Here is a 15,092-nt window from a genome sequence, read left to right on the forward strand (position 1 = left end):
GTCTCTTGATGAAGGCAAAAGAGGAGAGTGAAAAAGCTGGCTTAAAACTCAACATTCAAAAAACTAACATCACGGCATCTGGTCCCATCAGTTCAATACAAATATATGGGGAAACAATGGAAACGGTGACAGACTTCGTTTTCTTTGGCTCCAAAATCACTGCAGATGGTGACTGCAGCTGTGAAATTAAAAGATGCTTGCTCCCTGGAAGAAAAGCTATGACCAACCTAGACAGCATATTAAAAAGAAGAGACATTACTTTGCCAACAAAGGTCCATCTAGTCACAGCTATGATTTTTCCAGTAGTCATGTATGGATGTGAGAGTTGGACTATAAAGGAAGCTAAGGGCTGAAGAATTGATGCTTTTGAACTGTGGTGTTGGAGGAAACTCTTGAGAGTCCCTTGGACTGCAACGAGATCCAAACAGTCCATCCTAAAGGAAATCAGTCCTGAATATTCATTGGAAGGACTGATGCTGAAGCTGAAGCTCCAATAGTTTGGCCACCTAATGTGAAGAACTGACCCATTGGAAAAGACCCTGATGCTGGGAAAGACTGCAGGCAGGAGGAGAAGGGGGTGACAGAGGATGAGCTGGTTGGATGACAACACCGACACTGTGGACATGATTTTGAGCAAGCTCTGGGAGTTGCTGATGGACAGGGAGGCCTGGTGTGCTGTAGTCCATGGGGTCGCAAAGAATCAGACATGACTGAGCAACTGATTTGAACTGAAGGAGACAAAAGAACCATATACAGAAAATTATAAGACACTGATGAAAGAAACCAAAGACAATATAAACAGATTGAGAGATATTTCATGTTCCTGGGTAGGAAAAATCAATATTAAGAAAATGATTATTCTACCAAATGCAATCTACAGATTCAATGTGATCCCTATCAAATTACCAATGGCATTTTTCACAGAACTAGAACAAATTTTCACAATTCATATGGAAACACAAAAGGTCCTGAATAGCCAAAGCAATCTTGAGAAGGAGGAATGGAGCTAGAGGAATCAACCATCCTGACTTCAGACTATACTACGAAGTTGCAGTCGTCAAGACAGTATGGTACTGGCACAAAAACTGAAACATAGACCAATGGAATAAGTGAGAAAGCCCAGAGATAAACCCACACACTTATGAGGAACTTGAAGGCAAGAACATAAATGGAGAAAAGACAGACTCATCAATAAGAGGTGCTGGGAAAACTGAAGAGTCACATATGAAAGAATGAAATTAAAACACTTCCTAACGCCATACACCATCCCCAAGAAAAAGAAATGCAAAAAGGCAAAATGGCTGTCTGACAAGGCCTTACAAATAGCTGAGAAAAGAAGACAAGCTAAAGGCAAAGAGAAAAGAAAAAATGTACCCATTTGAATGCAGAGTTCTAAAGAATAGCAAGGAAAGATAAGAAAGCCTTCTTCAGTGAACAATGAAAAGAAATGGAGGAAAACAACAGAATGGGAAAGATTAGAGATCTCTTCAAGAAAATCAGAGATACCAAGGGAATATTTCATGCAAAGATGAGCACAATAAAGGACAGAAATGGTATGGACCTAACAAGCACAAGATATTTAAAAAAAGGTGGCCATAATACACAGAGGAACTGTATGAAAAAGATCTTCATGACCCAGATAATCACGATGGTGTGATCACTCATCCAGAGCCAGACATCCTGGAATGCAAAGTCAAGTGGGCCTTAGGAAGCATCACTACAAACAAAGCTAGTGGAAGTGATGGGAATTCCAGTTGAGCTATTTCAAATACTAAAAGATGATGCTGTCAAAGTGCTGCATTCAACATGCCAGCAAATTTGGAAAACCCAGCAGTGGCCACAGGACTGGAAAAGGTCAGTTTTTATGAAATTTTAAAAAAGACTCTGGATCCTTGGGAAAAAGGCTATGACCAACCTAGAAAGCATTTTAAAAAGAGACATTACGTTACCTAGACAAAGGTCCGTCTAGTTAAAGCTATGGTTTTTCCAGTAGTCATGTATGTGAGAGTTGGACTATAAAGAAAGCTGAGCCCTGAAGGACTGATGCTTTTGAACTGTGGTGTTGGAGAAGACTCTTGAGGGTCCCTTGGACTGCAAAAATACCCAACCAGTCCATCCTAAAGGAAATCAATCCTTAATATTCATTGGAAGGACTGATGCTGAAGCTGAAACTCCAAAACTTTGGCCACCTGATGCAAAAGAACTGACTCACTGGAAAAAACCCTGATGCTGGGAAAGATTGAAGGCAGGAGGAGAAGGGGATGACAGAGAATGAGATGTTTGGATGGCATCACTGACACAGCAGATATGAGTTTGCGAAGGCTGTGGGAGTGGGTGATGGACCTGGAAGGCTGGTGTGTTCCAGTCCATAAGGTCACAAAGAGTCAGACATGACTGAGCAACTGAACTGATAACACCATACACAATGATAAACTCAAAATGGATTAAAGACCTAAACGTAAGATCAGAAACTATAAAACTCTTAGAGGAAAACATAGGCAGAACACTCGATGACATAAATCAAAGGAAGATCCTCTATGACCCATGTTCTAGAATAATGGAAATAAAAACAAAAATAAACAAGTGAGACCTAATTAAACTTAAAAGCTTTTGCACAGCAAAGATACTATAAACAAGGTGAAAAGACAACCCTCACAATGGGAGAAAATAAAAACAAATGAAACAACTGATAATGGATTAATTTCCAAAATATACAAGCAGCTCATACAACTCAATACCAGAAAAACAATCAACACAATCAAAAACTGGGGAAAAGTCCTAAACAGACATTTCTTCAAAGAAGACATACAGATGACCAATAAGCACATGAAAAAGTGCTCGATGTCACTCATTATTAAAGAAATGCTGATCAAAACTATGATGAAACATCACCTTACACCAGTCAGAATGGCCATCTTCAAAAAGTCTACAAATGATAAATGCTGGAGAGGTTGTGGTTAAAATGGAACCATCTTGCACTATTGGTGGGAATGTAAATTGATACAGCCTTATAGAGAACAGTATGGAGAGTCCTTTAATTAACTAGGAATAAAACCACCCACCATATGACCCTCTGCTGCTGCTGCTGCTAAGTCACTTCAGTCATGTCCGACTCTGTGTGACCCCATAGACGGCAGCCCACCAGGCTCCCCCGTCTCTGGGATTCTCCAGGCAAGAACACTGGAGCGGGTTGCCATTTCCTTCTCCAATGCATGAAAGTGAAAAGTGAAAGGGAAGTCGCTCAATTGTGTCCGACCCTCAGCGACCCCATGGACTGCAGCCTTCCAGGCTCCTCCGTCCATGGGATTTTCCAGGCAGGAGTACTGGAGTGGGGTGCCATTGCCTTCTAGGAAACCAAAATTGAAAAAGACACATGTATCCCATTAGAGCACTATTTACAGTAGTTAGAACTTGAAAGTAACCAGCATAGAGTCCATTGACAGATAAATGAATAAAGAAGCTGTGGTACATATATACAATGGAATATTACTCAGTCATGCAAAGGAACACATTTGAGTCAGTTCCAATGAGGTGGATGAGCCTAGAGTGAAGTAAGTTAGAAAGAGAAAGATAAGTATCATATACTAATGCATGTATATGGAATCTAGAAGGGTAGTACTGATGAAATTTTCTGCAAGGCAGCAATGCAGTCACAGACATAGAGAACAAACTTACAGATGTTGCGAAAGGAGTTGGTAAGCTGTATGGAGACAGTAACATGGAAACTTACATTACCATGTGTAAAATAGATAGTCAATGGGAATTTTCTATATGACTCAGGGAACTCAAACAGGAGGTCTGTAACAACCTAGAATGGTGGGATGGGAAGGGAGATGGGAGGGAGTTCAAGGGGGAGGGGACATATGTATACCTATGACTGATTCGTGCTGATGTTTGGCAGAAACCAACAAAATTCTGGAAAGCAATTAGCTTCAACTAAAAAATAAATTAATTAAAACAAATACGTTGGAGACATGCTAAAAGGAGCCAGGTGTCAGGTTAAAGAGGCCCCTGCTTTTTCAACCTTGGATACCTTGAGAATAACAATAAATAAGAACAGTGACAGAGTAAAATGCATTGAGTAACACAAGTCATGAGTTCATATCAAAAATAGTAATAGAGGAAGCAGGGAAGTGCTTCCTCACCACAAAATACCAATTCATAAATGCAGAAGAAACAATTGAGTTAGTAGTTCTCCATTTTACAGCTAGCAGATAAGAATCATCAATGAAAGCTAAAACTAAAATGCTTAAATATTTTTAAAGAATCCCTTCCAAAGAATATTTAACAATATAAGAAGGAAAAAGCAACTTCACAGGGGAGAAGGCTGGCAGATACTAATTTAACCAAGGGATTAACATGACCCACAGTAGGACAAACCAGCATTACTTGCCTGTGTTATGGTGCTCTGAGAAAAGCAACATTACTTATATCGTATCTCTGCCCAAAATACATAACCTGAATCTGATCATGAGGAAACAGCAGACAGACTCAAACTGAGATGCATTCTATAAAATCACTTGTCTCTATGGAAACTGTCATGATGCTACAAAAGGCCAAGCAATTGCCCTAGATTAAAAGCAGACTAAAAGGCATGATAACTGACAATAATTGTGTTATCCTGTATAGGATTTTGGACCAGTTGGGGGACAATGATATTGAAGATATAACTGGAACAATTAACAAAATTAGACTGTGGACTGTAGATTATAATATACGGAAATTTTCATATGATTCTTACACATTTCTTTTTAAACTTGTGAATATTTCATATTAAGTAGTCTTTTAAGATTTTGGGAAACTTTACAAGCTGACATTCAGAAATGCAGTACCAAGAAGAGCCAAAAGGATAAATTTGAGTACTAAAAAGTAGATATTAAGATCAATTTTTAATGTTATACTAATAAAAAAGTGTCAGTGATGCATGTATAGACAAATAGATCAAGAGAACAGCTCATAAAAATGCATTCATATATGGTCACATGATTTATACAAACTGAGTGGTAAAAAGATAGCATTTTAAATAAGTCACATTAAATCAATTGGTTATCAGTATGGAAGTAAATAAAATATTGACTCATAAATTAAACCATATATTAAAATTGATTTGAAATGAAGCCTAGACCTAAAAGGAACTTTCTTCTAAAGCTTCTAGAAGAAAACACAGCAGACTATCTTTATAACCTCTGGATAGGCAATGATTTGCTAACTAGCATGCAAGGCAATACGGTTATTAAAAGACTCTATTTGCAGAGAGTAAAGGCAAACCATCAACCGAGAGAAGATATTCATCACACACATTAAAAGACTCATATCAAAAATGCCAGAATCTTCTACAAACAAAAAGAAGACAAACAGCCTAGCTTAAAAATGGGGAAGAGACTTGGATGATACTTTCTAAAAGAAGATATTAAAGAATCCACCTGCAATTCAGGAGACCCTGGTTTGATTCCTGGGTCAGGAAGGTCCATTGCAGAAGGGATAGGCTACACACTCCAGGGTTCTTGGGCTTCCCTCGTGGCTCAGCTGGTAAAGAATCCACCTGCAATGTGGGAGACCTGGGTTCGATCCCTAGGTTGGGAAGATCCCCTGGAGAAGGGAAAGGCTATCCACTTCAGTATCCTGTCACAAAGAGTCAGACACAACTGAGCAACTTTCACGACTTTGAAAGGAGCTCAATGAAATTAAAACCAGAATGAAATATCAGAATGGCTATAACCAAACAAAACTGATCTCAGAGAGACAGCAGTGAGCATTCCTGAAGGGAGGCCTTAGTTTCCTGCCCAGGAATTGAACCTGGGTAACCTGGATAGAAACCAGGTATTCTAGCCACAAGACCACCAGCAGTCAGAAGGTAGAAGCAAATTTCCCTGGCTCTTTCCTCCATCTGAAAGCAAGAATGTCTCAAGGGGGTAAAAATATAAAAGCAGGTACTAAGTTTATGATTAGAGGCACAGTGCAATGTATGGGAGAGTACACAGAGAAACTATTTATTTAAGACACAAGCAAGGCAGAAATACACACCCACTGAGGAATGCAGGCATCCTGAATGGGGAGGAAGATAACCAGAGAGGAGTGTGGGTGTCCTCAATAAGGAAGGCACTAAAAAGTTGATTTAAATAACTTATATTGGACAGTCCTTCTGGGTCTTGTTTACCTTTGGCCGATTATCTTGTTTTTTTCTTCACATCTCACTAGTCCTAGGACCCTCCCCAAGATGCTTGCACAACTTTTTTCTAAGATGGATTTCAATGTAGAGACCTGTGGGTACATGTACACACTTATTACAGGGTGGGCCCTCTCCCTTTTTGACCCTCAAGAAGCTTTCCTGCACATGTGCAGATAGGGAAGTCTTCCTGGACCTCAGGAGTGGGCACCTTATCTCTTTACTTTTGGACTCAACTTTTGCCACTAGCTTTGTCCTTGAAGTGCCTGGGTGAGAACAAAGGCTCGGTTTTACTCCACTCGAACAAACACCAGGTGCCCAGCTCAGGTGCACATCTGTCTCCTACCTCAGAATGAGGAGGTCACATTTTACAGCTACATACAAAGCTCATTGATGCTTTTCAACTGTGGTATTTGAATTGATGTTTCAGTTGATGCTTTTGAACTATGGTGTTGGAGAAGACTCTTGAGAGTCCCTTGGACTGCAAGGAGATCCAACCAGTCCACCCTAAAGGAGATCAGTCCTGAGTGTTATTGGAAGGAATGATGCTGAAGCTGGAACTCCAATACTTTGGCCCCCTGATGCAAAGAGCTTGATGCTGGGAAGGATTGAAGGCTGGAGGAGAAGGGGATGACAGAAGATGAAATGGTTGAATGGCATCACCGACTCAATGGACATGAGTTTAAGTAAACTCTGGGAGTTGGTGATGGACAGGGAGGCCTGGGGTGCTGCAGTTCATGGGGTTGCAAAGAGTTGGACATGACTGAGCGACTGAACTGATCTGATCTGATGGAGCTCATACACAGACAATGGATGGTAATGGATACCACTACTTTGGAAATCTCTAGTAATGTTTATTATCACTAAACAAAAACACCCTCCCTATGATCTAAAAAGTCCATTTTCAGTCAGATAGCCAAGAGAAATCAGCACATATGCCAAACCAAAAGACAGGCATGAGTATGTTCATGTCAGCTAAATACTGTGTGCCATACTGAATACCACAGTGAAATACCACATGCAGAATAAGAAGTAAAGGGTGCTTGCTACCTGTGACGTTGTGGATACATCTAGAACACATTATGTTGGACGAGAGAGCCAGAGGTAATTTAGGACACACTACACAATTCCATGTGAGATTCAAGAGCAGGCAAAACCAGTCCATTGCGATGGAACATGGAATAGTGATTGCCCGAGTTGGTGTTGGCCCCAAAGCTAGCTCAGCACCCAGGAGAGGGCTTTGGGAAAATGTTTTTTATCTTAATCTGGGTGATAAACACATGCTATTCTTATATATATGGTATATACATGTGTAAAAATACGTTGACTCATACATTTAAGGTGAGTGCATTTTGTTGTATGTGAATTGTTGCTGTTTTTCATTCACTCAGTCATGTACGACTCCTTGAGACCTCACGGACTGCAGCATGCCAGTCTTCCCTGTCCTTCACTATCTCCCAGAATTTGCTCAAATTCATGAGTCAGTGATGCTACCCAACTGTCTCATCCTGGTTGCCCTCTTCAATAAAAACAACCTAGAGGGGTGGGGTGGGGAGGGAGGTGGGAGGTAGGGGACATAGGTATTCCTATGGCTGATTCAGGCCGATGTTTGGCAGAAACCAACACACTACTGTAAAGCAATTATCCTTCAATTAAAAATAAATTAACAAAATTATTTAAAAGTTGAGCAAGAAAGTTTTTTTTTTTTTAAACCATGAAACATCGTAATACAATTCAGAAGTATACTTCTGAGAGTGTGAGAGATTTTATTCAAAGAGAAAACCCAGAAGCATAAAGAATAAGACCAGCTGAGGCAGCAGTTCAATTATATTCCGCACCATAGCTGGCCACCTTCTTCGCACTTGTAGGAGGGATTCTGAAGTATTTGTTGGAGAAGCTACAAGACGGTCTCAAGTACAGGTAATCCAGTTTCGCCGCCATCTAGGGCTCTTCTTTCCAGGCTCCAGCAAGACGCAGCGGCCAGCCCAGGTCTTCCGCAGAAGCCTTGAATCTGGATCAGATGCCAACACTTGAAACAAACTGCACGCAACACTGGAGAGTGTTCCATACTCTCAGAAGTGCATGTGCTCCAATCCTCACCTCTCAGGTTACTTTTCATTTCCCCTTTCCTGCTAACTAGGGGAATGGAATGCAAATGCCGCTCGCCCAAGTGGAACCGAATGATCAGCTTCTTTAGAGCTGAGGATGGAGAGGGCTGAAGCAATAAAATCTCCACAAAAAACCGGAGAGTGAGTACTGCGCATGCTCCGTAAAGCATCGTCGCCCCCCACACCTTCCTCCTTCTCTCACTATCTGCCTCTCCCTTCCCCGCCTGCCCCGCCACACCGTCCCCCGTCTCCACGCTGGTTAAGCTGGGCAAAGCAGGAAAATCAAAGCCAGAAAGATTTTCCTTTGAAGGGTGTAGATGCTTGACCTTGAATTTTGCTTTCACACTTCTGCCCAGGAAGCTTGCTTTGAATTTGCCTTTCTTCAACTCATTTAGCTTAAAAAAAAAAAAACTTTTTTCAGACAGCACCATGGAAGGGGGTGCTTTCTATGGTAAAATATTCAAATCTGTCAAGCTGACCGGCTAAGTGTAATAAATGGAGTCAAGAGCTGGAAGAGATCATGATAACAGATTGAAAATATGCAAGAAAGGAAAAGAATAAACAATAAAGAGATCACATTTTCTTTTCCACTGTTTGTATTGTAAAAACTTCCCTGGACACTTGCCATTATACTGAAATTTTGCAAATACATTCAACTATCCATCTGTTTCTATTACAAACAACTTGAAAGCATCTGTAGTCATGTTCAAATTATAAAGAATACAGCAAGGAGTCTGAAACATTGGTCGAAGAACCAAGCAACAAATGTTTACTGAGCTCCTATTCATCTGAGAAGCAGTATGGCATAGTGATTAAGAAATGTTGGCACTTGCTGCCAGGGTGTTAACTCCCAGTCCTCAACTTCCTAGCTGTGGAATAACAATTTCTCTGTGTGTTTCATCCTTCTTTGAATGGGTATAGAGTTGTGAGAGTTAAAATTAGTTCATTTATCAATGTCTGATAGTTATTTCACTCAAGTTCCTATCACTGTGTTTAAAACTGAGGCATAGATGAACTGTTTCTTTTTGCATGCAGTTTTCTCATAGCACACATAAGTATTTGGAGACAACATATTTCAAAAGCAATTAACAGATGATCATCTAACTGATTTCTGAAACGCTCGACTTCATTGTTGGATAGAGAAAATGAAATATTAGAGCTGCTGCTGCTGCTGCTAAGTCACTTCAGTCATATCTGACTCTGCGTGACCCCATAGAGGGCAGCCCACCAGGGTCCCCCATCCCTGGGATTCTCCAGGCAAGAACACTGGAGTGGGTTGCCATTTCCTTCTCCAATGCATAAAAGTGAAAAGTGAAAGGGAAGTCGCGCAGTCGTGTCCGACTCCTAGCAACCCCATAGACTGTAGCCCACCAGGCTCCTCCCTCCATGGGGTTTTTCAGGCAAGAGTACTGGAGTGGGCTGCCATTGCCTTCTCTATAAATATTAGAGTACAGTATGATAAATGTTCATATTCCCTTGAAGCTGGAAGAAGTGTTGACGCTGTTGAAAGTGGCAGAATGTAGGAAGATTGGGAGTCTTCTTAGCATCATGACCTGAGTGAGAAAGATGTGGAAGGCAGTGGGGAATGTCGTAAGGACCCCAGGAAAGGATGAGCTGGAGCAAGCTCAAGGCACAGAGACAGAGACAGAGATAGGAAGATGACAAAGCAAAGAAGGCCAAGGGCTTGACTGGTAAAGTGTATCTGTATACACACTTTATGTAAGTTGCTTCAGTCACGTCTAACTCTCTGAGACCCTGTGGACCGTAGCCCGCCAGGCTCCATGGGATTCTTTCTGTCCATAGGCTTCTCCAGGCAAGAATACTGGGGTGGGTTGTCATGCCCTCCTCCAGGGGACCTTCTCTGCCCAGGGAGTGAACGGTCTCTTGCATCTCCTTCATTGGCAGGTGGGTTCTTTACCACTGCTGCTGCTAAGTCGCTTCAGTCGTGTCCGACTCTATGCGACCCCATAGACGGCAGGCCACCAGGCTCCCCCGTCCCTGGGATTCTAGCTCCACTTGAGAAACCCCCTATATATACATACATCTATCTGTCTGTCTATCTATCTATGTGTGTGTGGTAAGTTGCTTCAGTCATGTCCAGCTCTTTGCTACCCCATGGACTGTAGCCCACTAGGCTCCTCTGTCCAGATTCTCCAGGCAAAAATCCTGGAGTGGGTTGCCATGCCCTCTTCCAGGGGATCTTCCTGACCCAGGAATTGAACCTGGGAATTGAATTGAATTGAATGTTAGGTTTCCTGCACTGGTAGGTGGGTTGTTTATTACTATCACCACCCAGGAAGCCCCTATCTATTTTTTATATATCTATATATCCTTATCATCAACAACTTTACTCTGTAACCACGTTCATGCTGGTGAACCCAGAAATAAAGAGGAAAAAAACAGACAATTTTCTACTTACCCTTGCATATATCCTAAGAACATAGCTGTTTGACAATATATTAAAGAAACATCACATCCTTATAATTCTATGAACAGTAGTTCAGAATTAAAAAAAAAAAAAAACTTTCTAAGACCTATTTTTCCCCCAATATAAAAGCCAACTTCTTACTGAATGAAGTCTAAGGTATGCTGATTTGTAATAATTATAAGCGAAAGAATAACATTCTGAATGGCTATTACTAATGAAAACAAATGTAATTTTCAGTCTGAGTCTATGTTCACTGAGCTGCGTGTCATACTTCCACCACATGTCTTTTGCTTTTACCTAGGTAGAGGTCTTGGTCTCCAACCTTCAATATTCTCTTTCACTACTGCTGCCCATTGGTATGTATTAGTCTCTCTCTGTGTGAAAGGTACACTCCGGGGTTGCTTTTTTCAAAGTACTACCCAGCAAGCCACTTTTCCATGCACAATCTCAGCAGTGCACTGAAGGGGTTCAGTCGATTTAGCACGACGTGTGCGAAGGACTGGCTGCTCAGCAGACCATCTCGCGCCTTCGCCAGGGCGCCTAGGTGAGGACGTTCTCGGAGGTCTGGGAGCGCAGAGAACCACAATGCGGTGTTGAATGCCTGGAAGAACGCATCCTTTCGGGACTTCTAAACCGAGGGGTCTTTCTAGACCAAGGGGTGCCAATTCTAGGACCCTCTCTTAGGCTCCCGGCGGGAACCCAGAGCCTCCCCGCCCCTTTCCCGGCCTCACGCTCCGGGTCCATTGAAACCTCTCTTGGCCTCGCGCATTGTCGACCGTGTAATTGGGGGAACTCCTCCCCTCCCAGGCCGCCTCGGAGGCGCTGCCCGCCCGAGGAGCGGCCGCCTCCCCGCCCCACCCCCGGGCGCGGCGGCCGCGCGGCCGGCGTAGAGCCCACCGCCCGGCATCTGCGCGCGGCGCGGCTCTCGCTTCTGGCGCGGTGGGCGGCGCGGGGCCGCGGGTATCCGGGCCGCGAACCGCCCGCACCCGCCAGCCCGCTGCGCAGACCCGGCGCCGGGGCGCGGGCGGGGCCGGCGTCCCGCGTGGGCCCCGCGGAGGCGCGCGCAGACCCGCCGGCCGTCGGGGGCGCGGCCGCTGCCCGAGTCCGCACTTGTCCCGCCGCAGAGGCCCGGCGCCGTCGGAGGCAGCGAGGGCCAGGAGAAGCCGCGGAGCGGAGGCCCGCGCCCCGCAGGGAGCCTCGCTCGGCCTGGGGCCGCCGACCCCGCGCCCCCTTCCGCGGCGGCATGGCCCCGAAGCTGCTGCTGCTCCTCTGCCTGCTCTCCGGCTTGCACGCGCGGTGAGTGGCGCCCGGGGTGCGGAGCCTGGCGGGCGGGCGGCGGCGCGCTCTCCGTCGGTCCCCAGTGCCAGGCGCGCCCGGGCATCGTCGTCTGGGCTGCGGCGTCTCCCGCCGGGGCCGAGCGGGCAGGAGACGGGGAGTCGCAGGCGCTTTACCTGTCCCGTCTCCCTCGGCCACGGCCGTCTGCCTCTCCGGGCTAGGCGACCGCAGCCTTCTCTGCAGCCTGAAGCGCGGGGACCCCGAGACTAACGGGCTTTTCTCCTGAACCTTGTAAGGTCTGGTGGGTTTAAGGGATTTCGAAGCCCAGCATCACTGGGGGAAGCCGGTGTCTACCTCTTTATCTCGCTCCTCCCCCTCCCCCAAGTGTTTCAGGGTTCCGCGCGCGCCCCCGGGCGCGCGAATACGCACACACAGATACATACCAACATTCTGTATGTCACACACACACACACATCAACGTTCTGTATCGTTTCCCTCCTTGAAATCTCCCGGGACCCTGGAGTCAGGTTTCCGAGCGGCCCAGTTTAAACCGGTGTTTATGAGGAGTAGCAGGGCTGGAGACAGACGGAGGAGGATGGGGCATGCTGGGCAGCCAGGAGCTCTGCTTCTCGGAAAGGATTCCCCTCCCAGGTTCTGTGAACACATGCACGCTACACATAAGCACCCCTTCCGTATGAGCCGTTTTCACATGCATCAGCATGCACAAACCTCCCCGTGTGAAGCAAGCATGCTGAAGTTGATAATGAGGTTTCTACCTAATACCTGTGGGAAATTACCTTACCTTAGACACCCTTACCCTTCCTCCCAGCACACCAACCAGCTGATGGGAGCTTAAAAGTAATTCAGGAGGAGATGAATATGGCTCATGAGGATGTAAGGACAGTGGGACCAGAAGGGTTAAACCCTGTTGCTGTAAATATAAATGGATATTCTGGGTTTGGTTCCTTTAATTCTGTCTCGGATTTGATCTCTGGTCAAGAGCCTAGAGACTGCCCTGTGCTTTAAAAATTAGAGCAGCTCCCTTTCTTCTGCTCCCCTCAGGACCCCAAGAATCTCCAAGCACCTTGACTCCCCAAACACTTGATACCCTCTTCGTTTCCTAGGTCGGGGAGCTTGAGAGCCTTCCTGTGGGTCATAAGCTCTGCAGGTGTCAGCGTGCAGTGCTGGGAGGTCTTGCGTGTTCATTCAAATTGGTGGAGTACTGAGGAACTTGTTCAGTCGTGCCTGACTTTTATGACTCCATGGACTGTAGCCCACTGGGCTCTGTCTGTCCATGGGGTTTCCTAGGCAGGTATATTAAAGTGGGTTGCCATTTCCTTCTCCACGGGATGTCCCAGAACCAAGGATTGAACCTGCATCTCTTTCATTGGCAGGCGGGTTCGTCACCACTGAGCCACTGAGGGAAGCCCCCTGAGGAACTAGGAAGGCACATTAACAAATCCTACAAGATGTGAATTTGGAAGGGTCATAGTTCTCCCTTCCTCCTTTTGACAGACTGTGAGGAAGAGAGTCCTATTCCTGCCTGCCACAAACCGCTGGTCTTTGCAAAGAGTTGAAAGTAAGAAAGGTGGATTTTATGTGCTGGGGAAGGCAGACTCACTGGAAACTCCCTCAGCCAGGCAGCACACTCCTTGGTCCTTCAACTGAAGTTTCTTCCTGTCTAAGGAACGAGCTGGGAAGGAAATGGAAGTGTGCTCTCTGAGGCTGACCCTGCTTGGATGTATCTCTGTTTAGAAACAAACAACACGAGGCGTAATGTAGATGTCCCAGGTCATATCTCAATCTGAGGTTATGTCTAATTGAATTTCCTACTGCTACTGACTGGATGAAGTGACCTGCAGTTGAGGGTTAGAAAATCAACTGTTTGGATCTATAGATAGTTAACATGTTAGAAGGAAATCTGCTTATTGTTCTCATTACTTTATGTGCTTAGTAGGACGGTACCTGGGTGTATAACATGAAGCACTCAGGTGTCTAGGGGTTCCTAAAGACACATACAGTCTCTGGGTATTCTCATTCTTCCATTTTGCCAAAGCAGATGTGACAACTTTAATATATTCTTTGTCTGGGTTGATTCCATGGCCTTGGTAATAGAAGTTGCATATCAGTTGAAAATACTCCAAGTTTTAAACTAATGTTATTGCTATATGCCTCTTCTTTGAAAGTATCTTTGCTCTTTGAATTGGGTTACAGACATGTGAAGTAATCCAGTGATCAGCATCACCTTTCAAGTGTCAGTCACTCAGTCGTGTCTGACTCTTTGTGACCCCTTGGACTGAAGCCCACCAGGCTCCTCTTCTCTATGGAATTCTCTAGGCAAGAATACTGGAGTGGGTTGCCATTCCCTTCTCCAGGGGATCTCTCTGACCCACAGATCGAACATGTGTCTCCCACATTGCAGGCAGATTCTTTACCATCTGAGCCACCAGGGAAGTCCTCACTGTTCAAAACTGTTATTAATTCTGAGAGAGTTCTCATTTGTGCTCTGGCCTGCCTTCCTGGTGTTTAAAAGCCCCAGATAAGGTTCTGACAGTTGTGCTGTGTGGTGATAGGATGGCAGCTCTGTGGAGAGCAATGCACCCGATTCTGACACCCTTAGGAGAGCTTATTCTACATTAAAAACACTAAGTCACACCTGGGGCCTAGTGACACTTTAAGTGAATGCCTAAGTGTCTGAAGTTTAGGAGCTCCTTTTTATGTTTACGGATACATCCAGCTTTGTCTCTGCCCTTGCAGTTGAAGAGAAGGTGTAAGACATGAAAATACCATCTGAGGGCTGATCTGTAAGTTTATCGCCAATTTGTTTTTAAGAAAAAGCTAATGATGGCATTTAGGATCCAACAATCCTGATAACAGAACATTCATTAATATTATATATAACTGACTTGGAATTTAGAAAAACAGAACATTTTTGTTTTATTCATATTCTGATGAGTCCTTGAGATGAGACTGGGTTCTCTGCAAAGGGAAGCTTTTCTGTAGGGCTGGTGGTCTGGCCCTAGTCCTGAGAAGCTTTGATTTCCTTTTCTGAAGTCCTGCACAAACTGCTGAGGCTTCAGGGTTGGGAGGAGCCCAGTGATGGCCCAGAGCATCT

The 15,092-nt window shown here is 44.6% G+C and overlaps 1 protein-coding gene across 1 annotated transcript in view; it reads left to right on the forward strand.

The window, feature by feature from the left end:
• Positions 1-11,945: 11,945 nt before the first annotated feature.
• GABRG3 (gamma-aminobutyric acid type A receptor subunit gamma3) overlaps positions 11,946-15,092 on the forward strand; it is an 831,740-nt gene continuing 828,593 nt past the window's right edge. The window contains exon 1 of the mRNA XM_068991088.1: positions 11,946-11,998. Within this exon, the coding sequence (XP_068847189.1) occupies positions 11,946-11,998 (53 nt within the window). The remainder of the gene's footprint in view (positions 11,999-15,092) is intronic.

Source organism: Capricornis sumatraensis, chromosome 19 (genome assembly GCF_032405125.1).
Source record: "Capricornis sumatraensis isolate serow.1 chromosome 19, serow.2, whole genome shotgun sequence".
Classification (NCBI taxonomy): domain Eukaryota; kingdom Metazoa; phylum Chordata; class Mammalia; order Artiodactyla; family Bovidae; genus Capricornis; species Capricornis sumatraensis.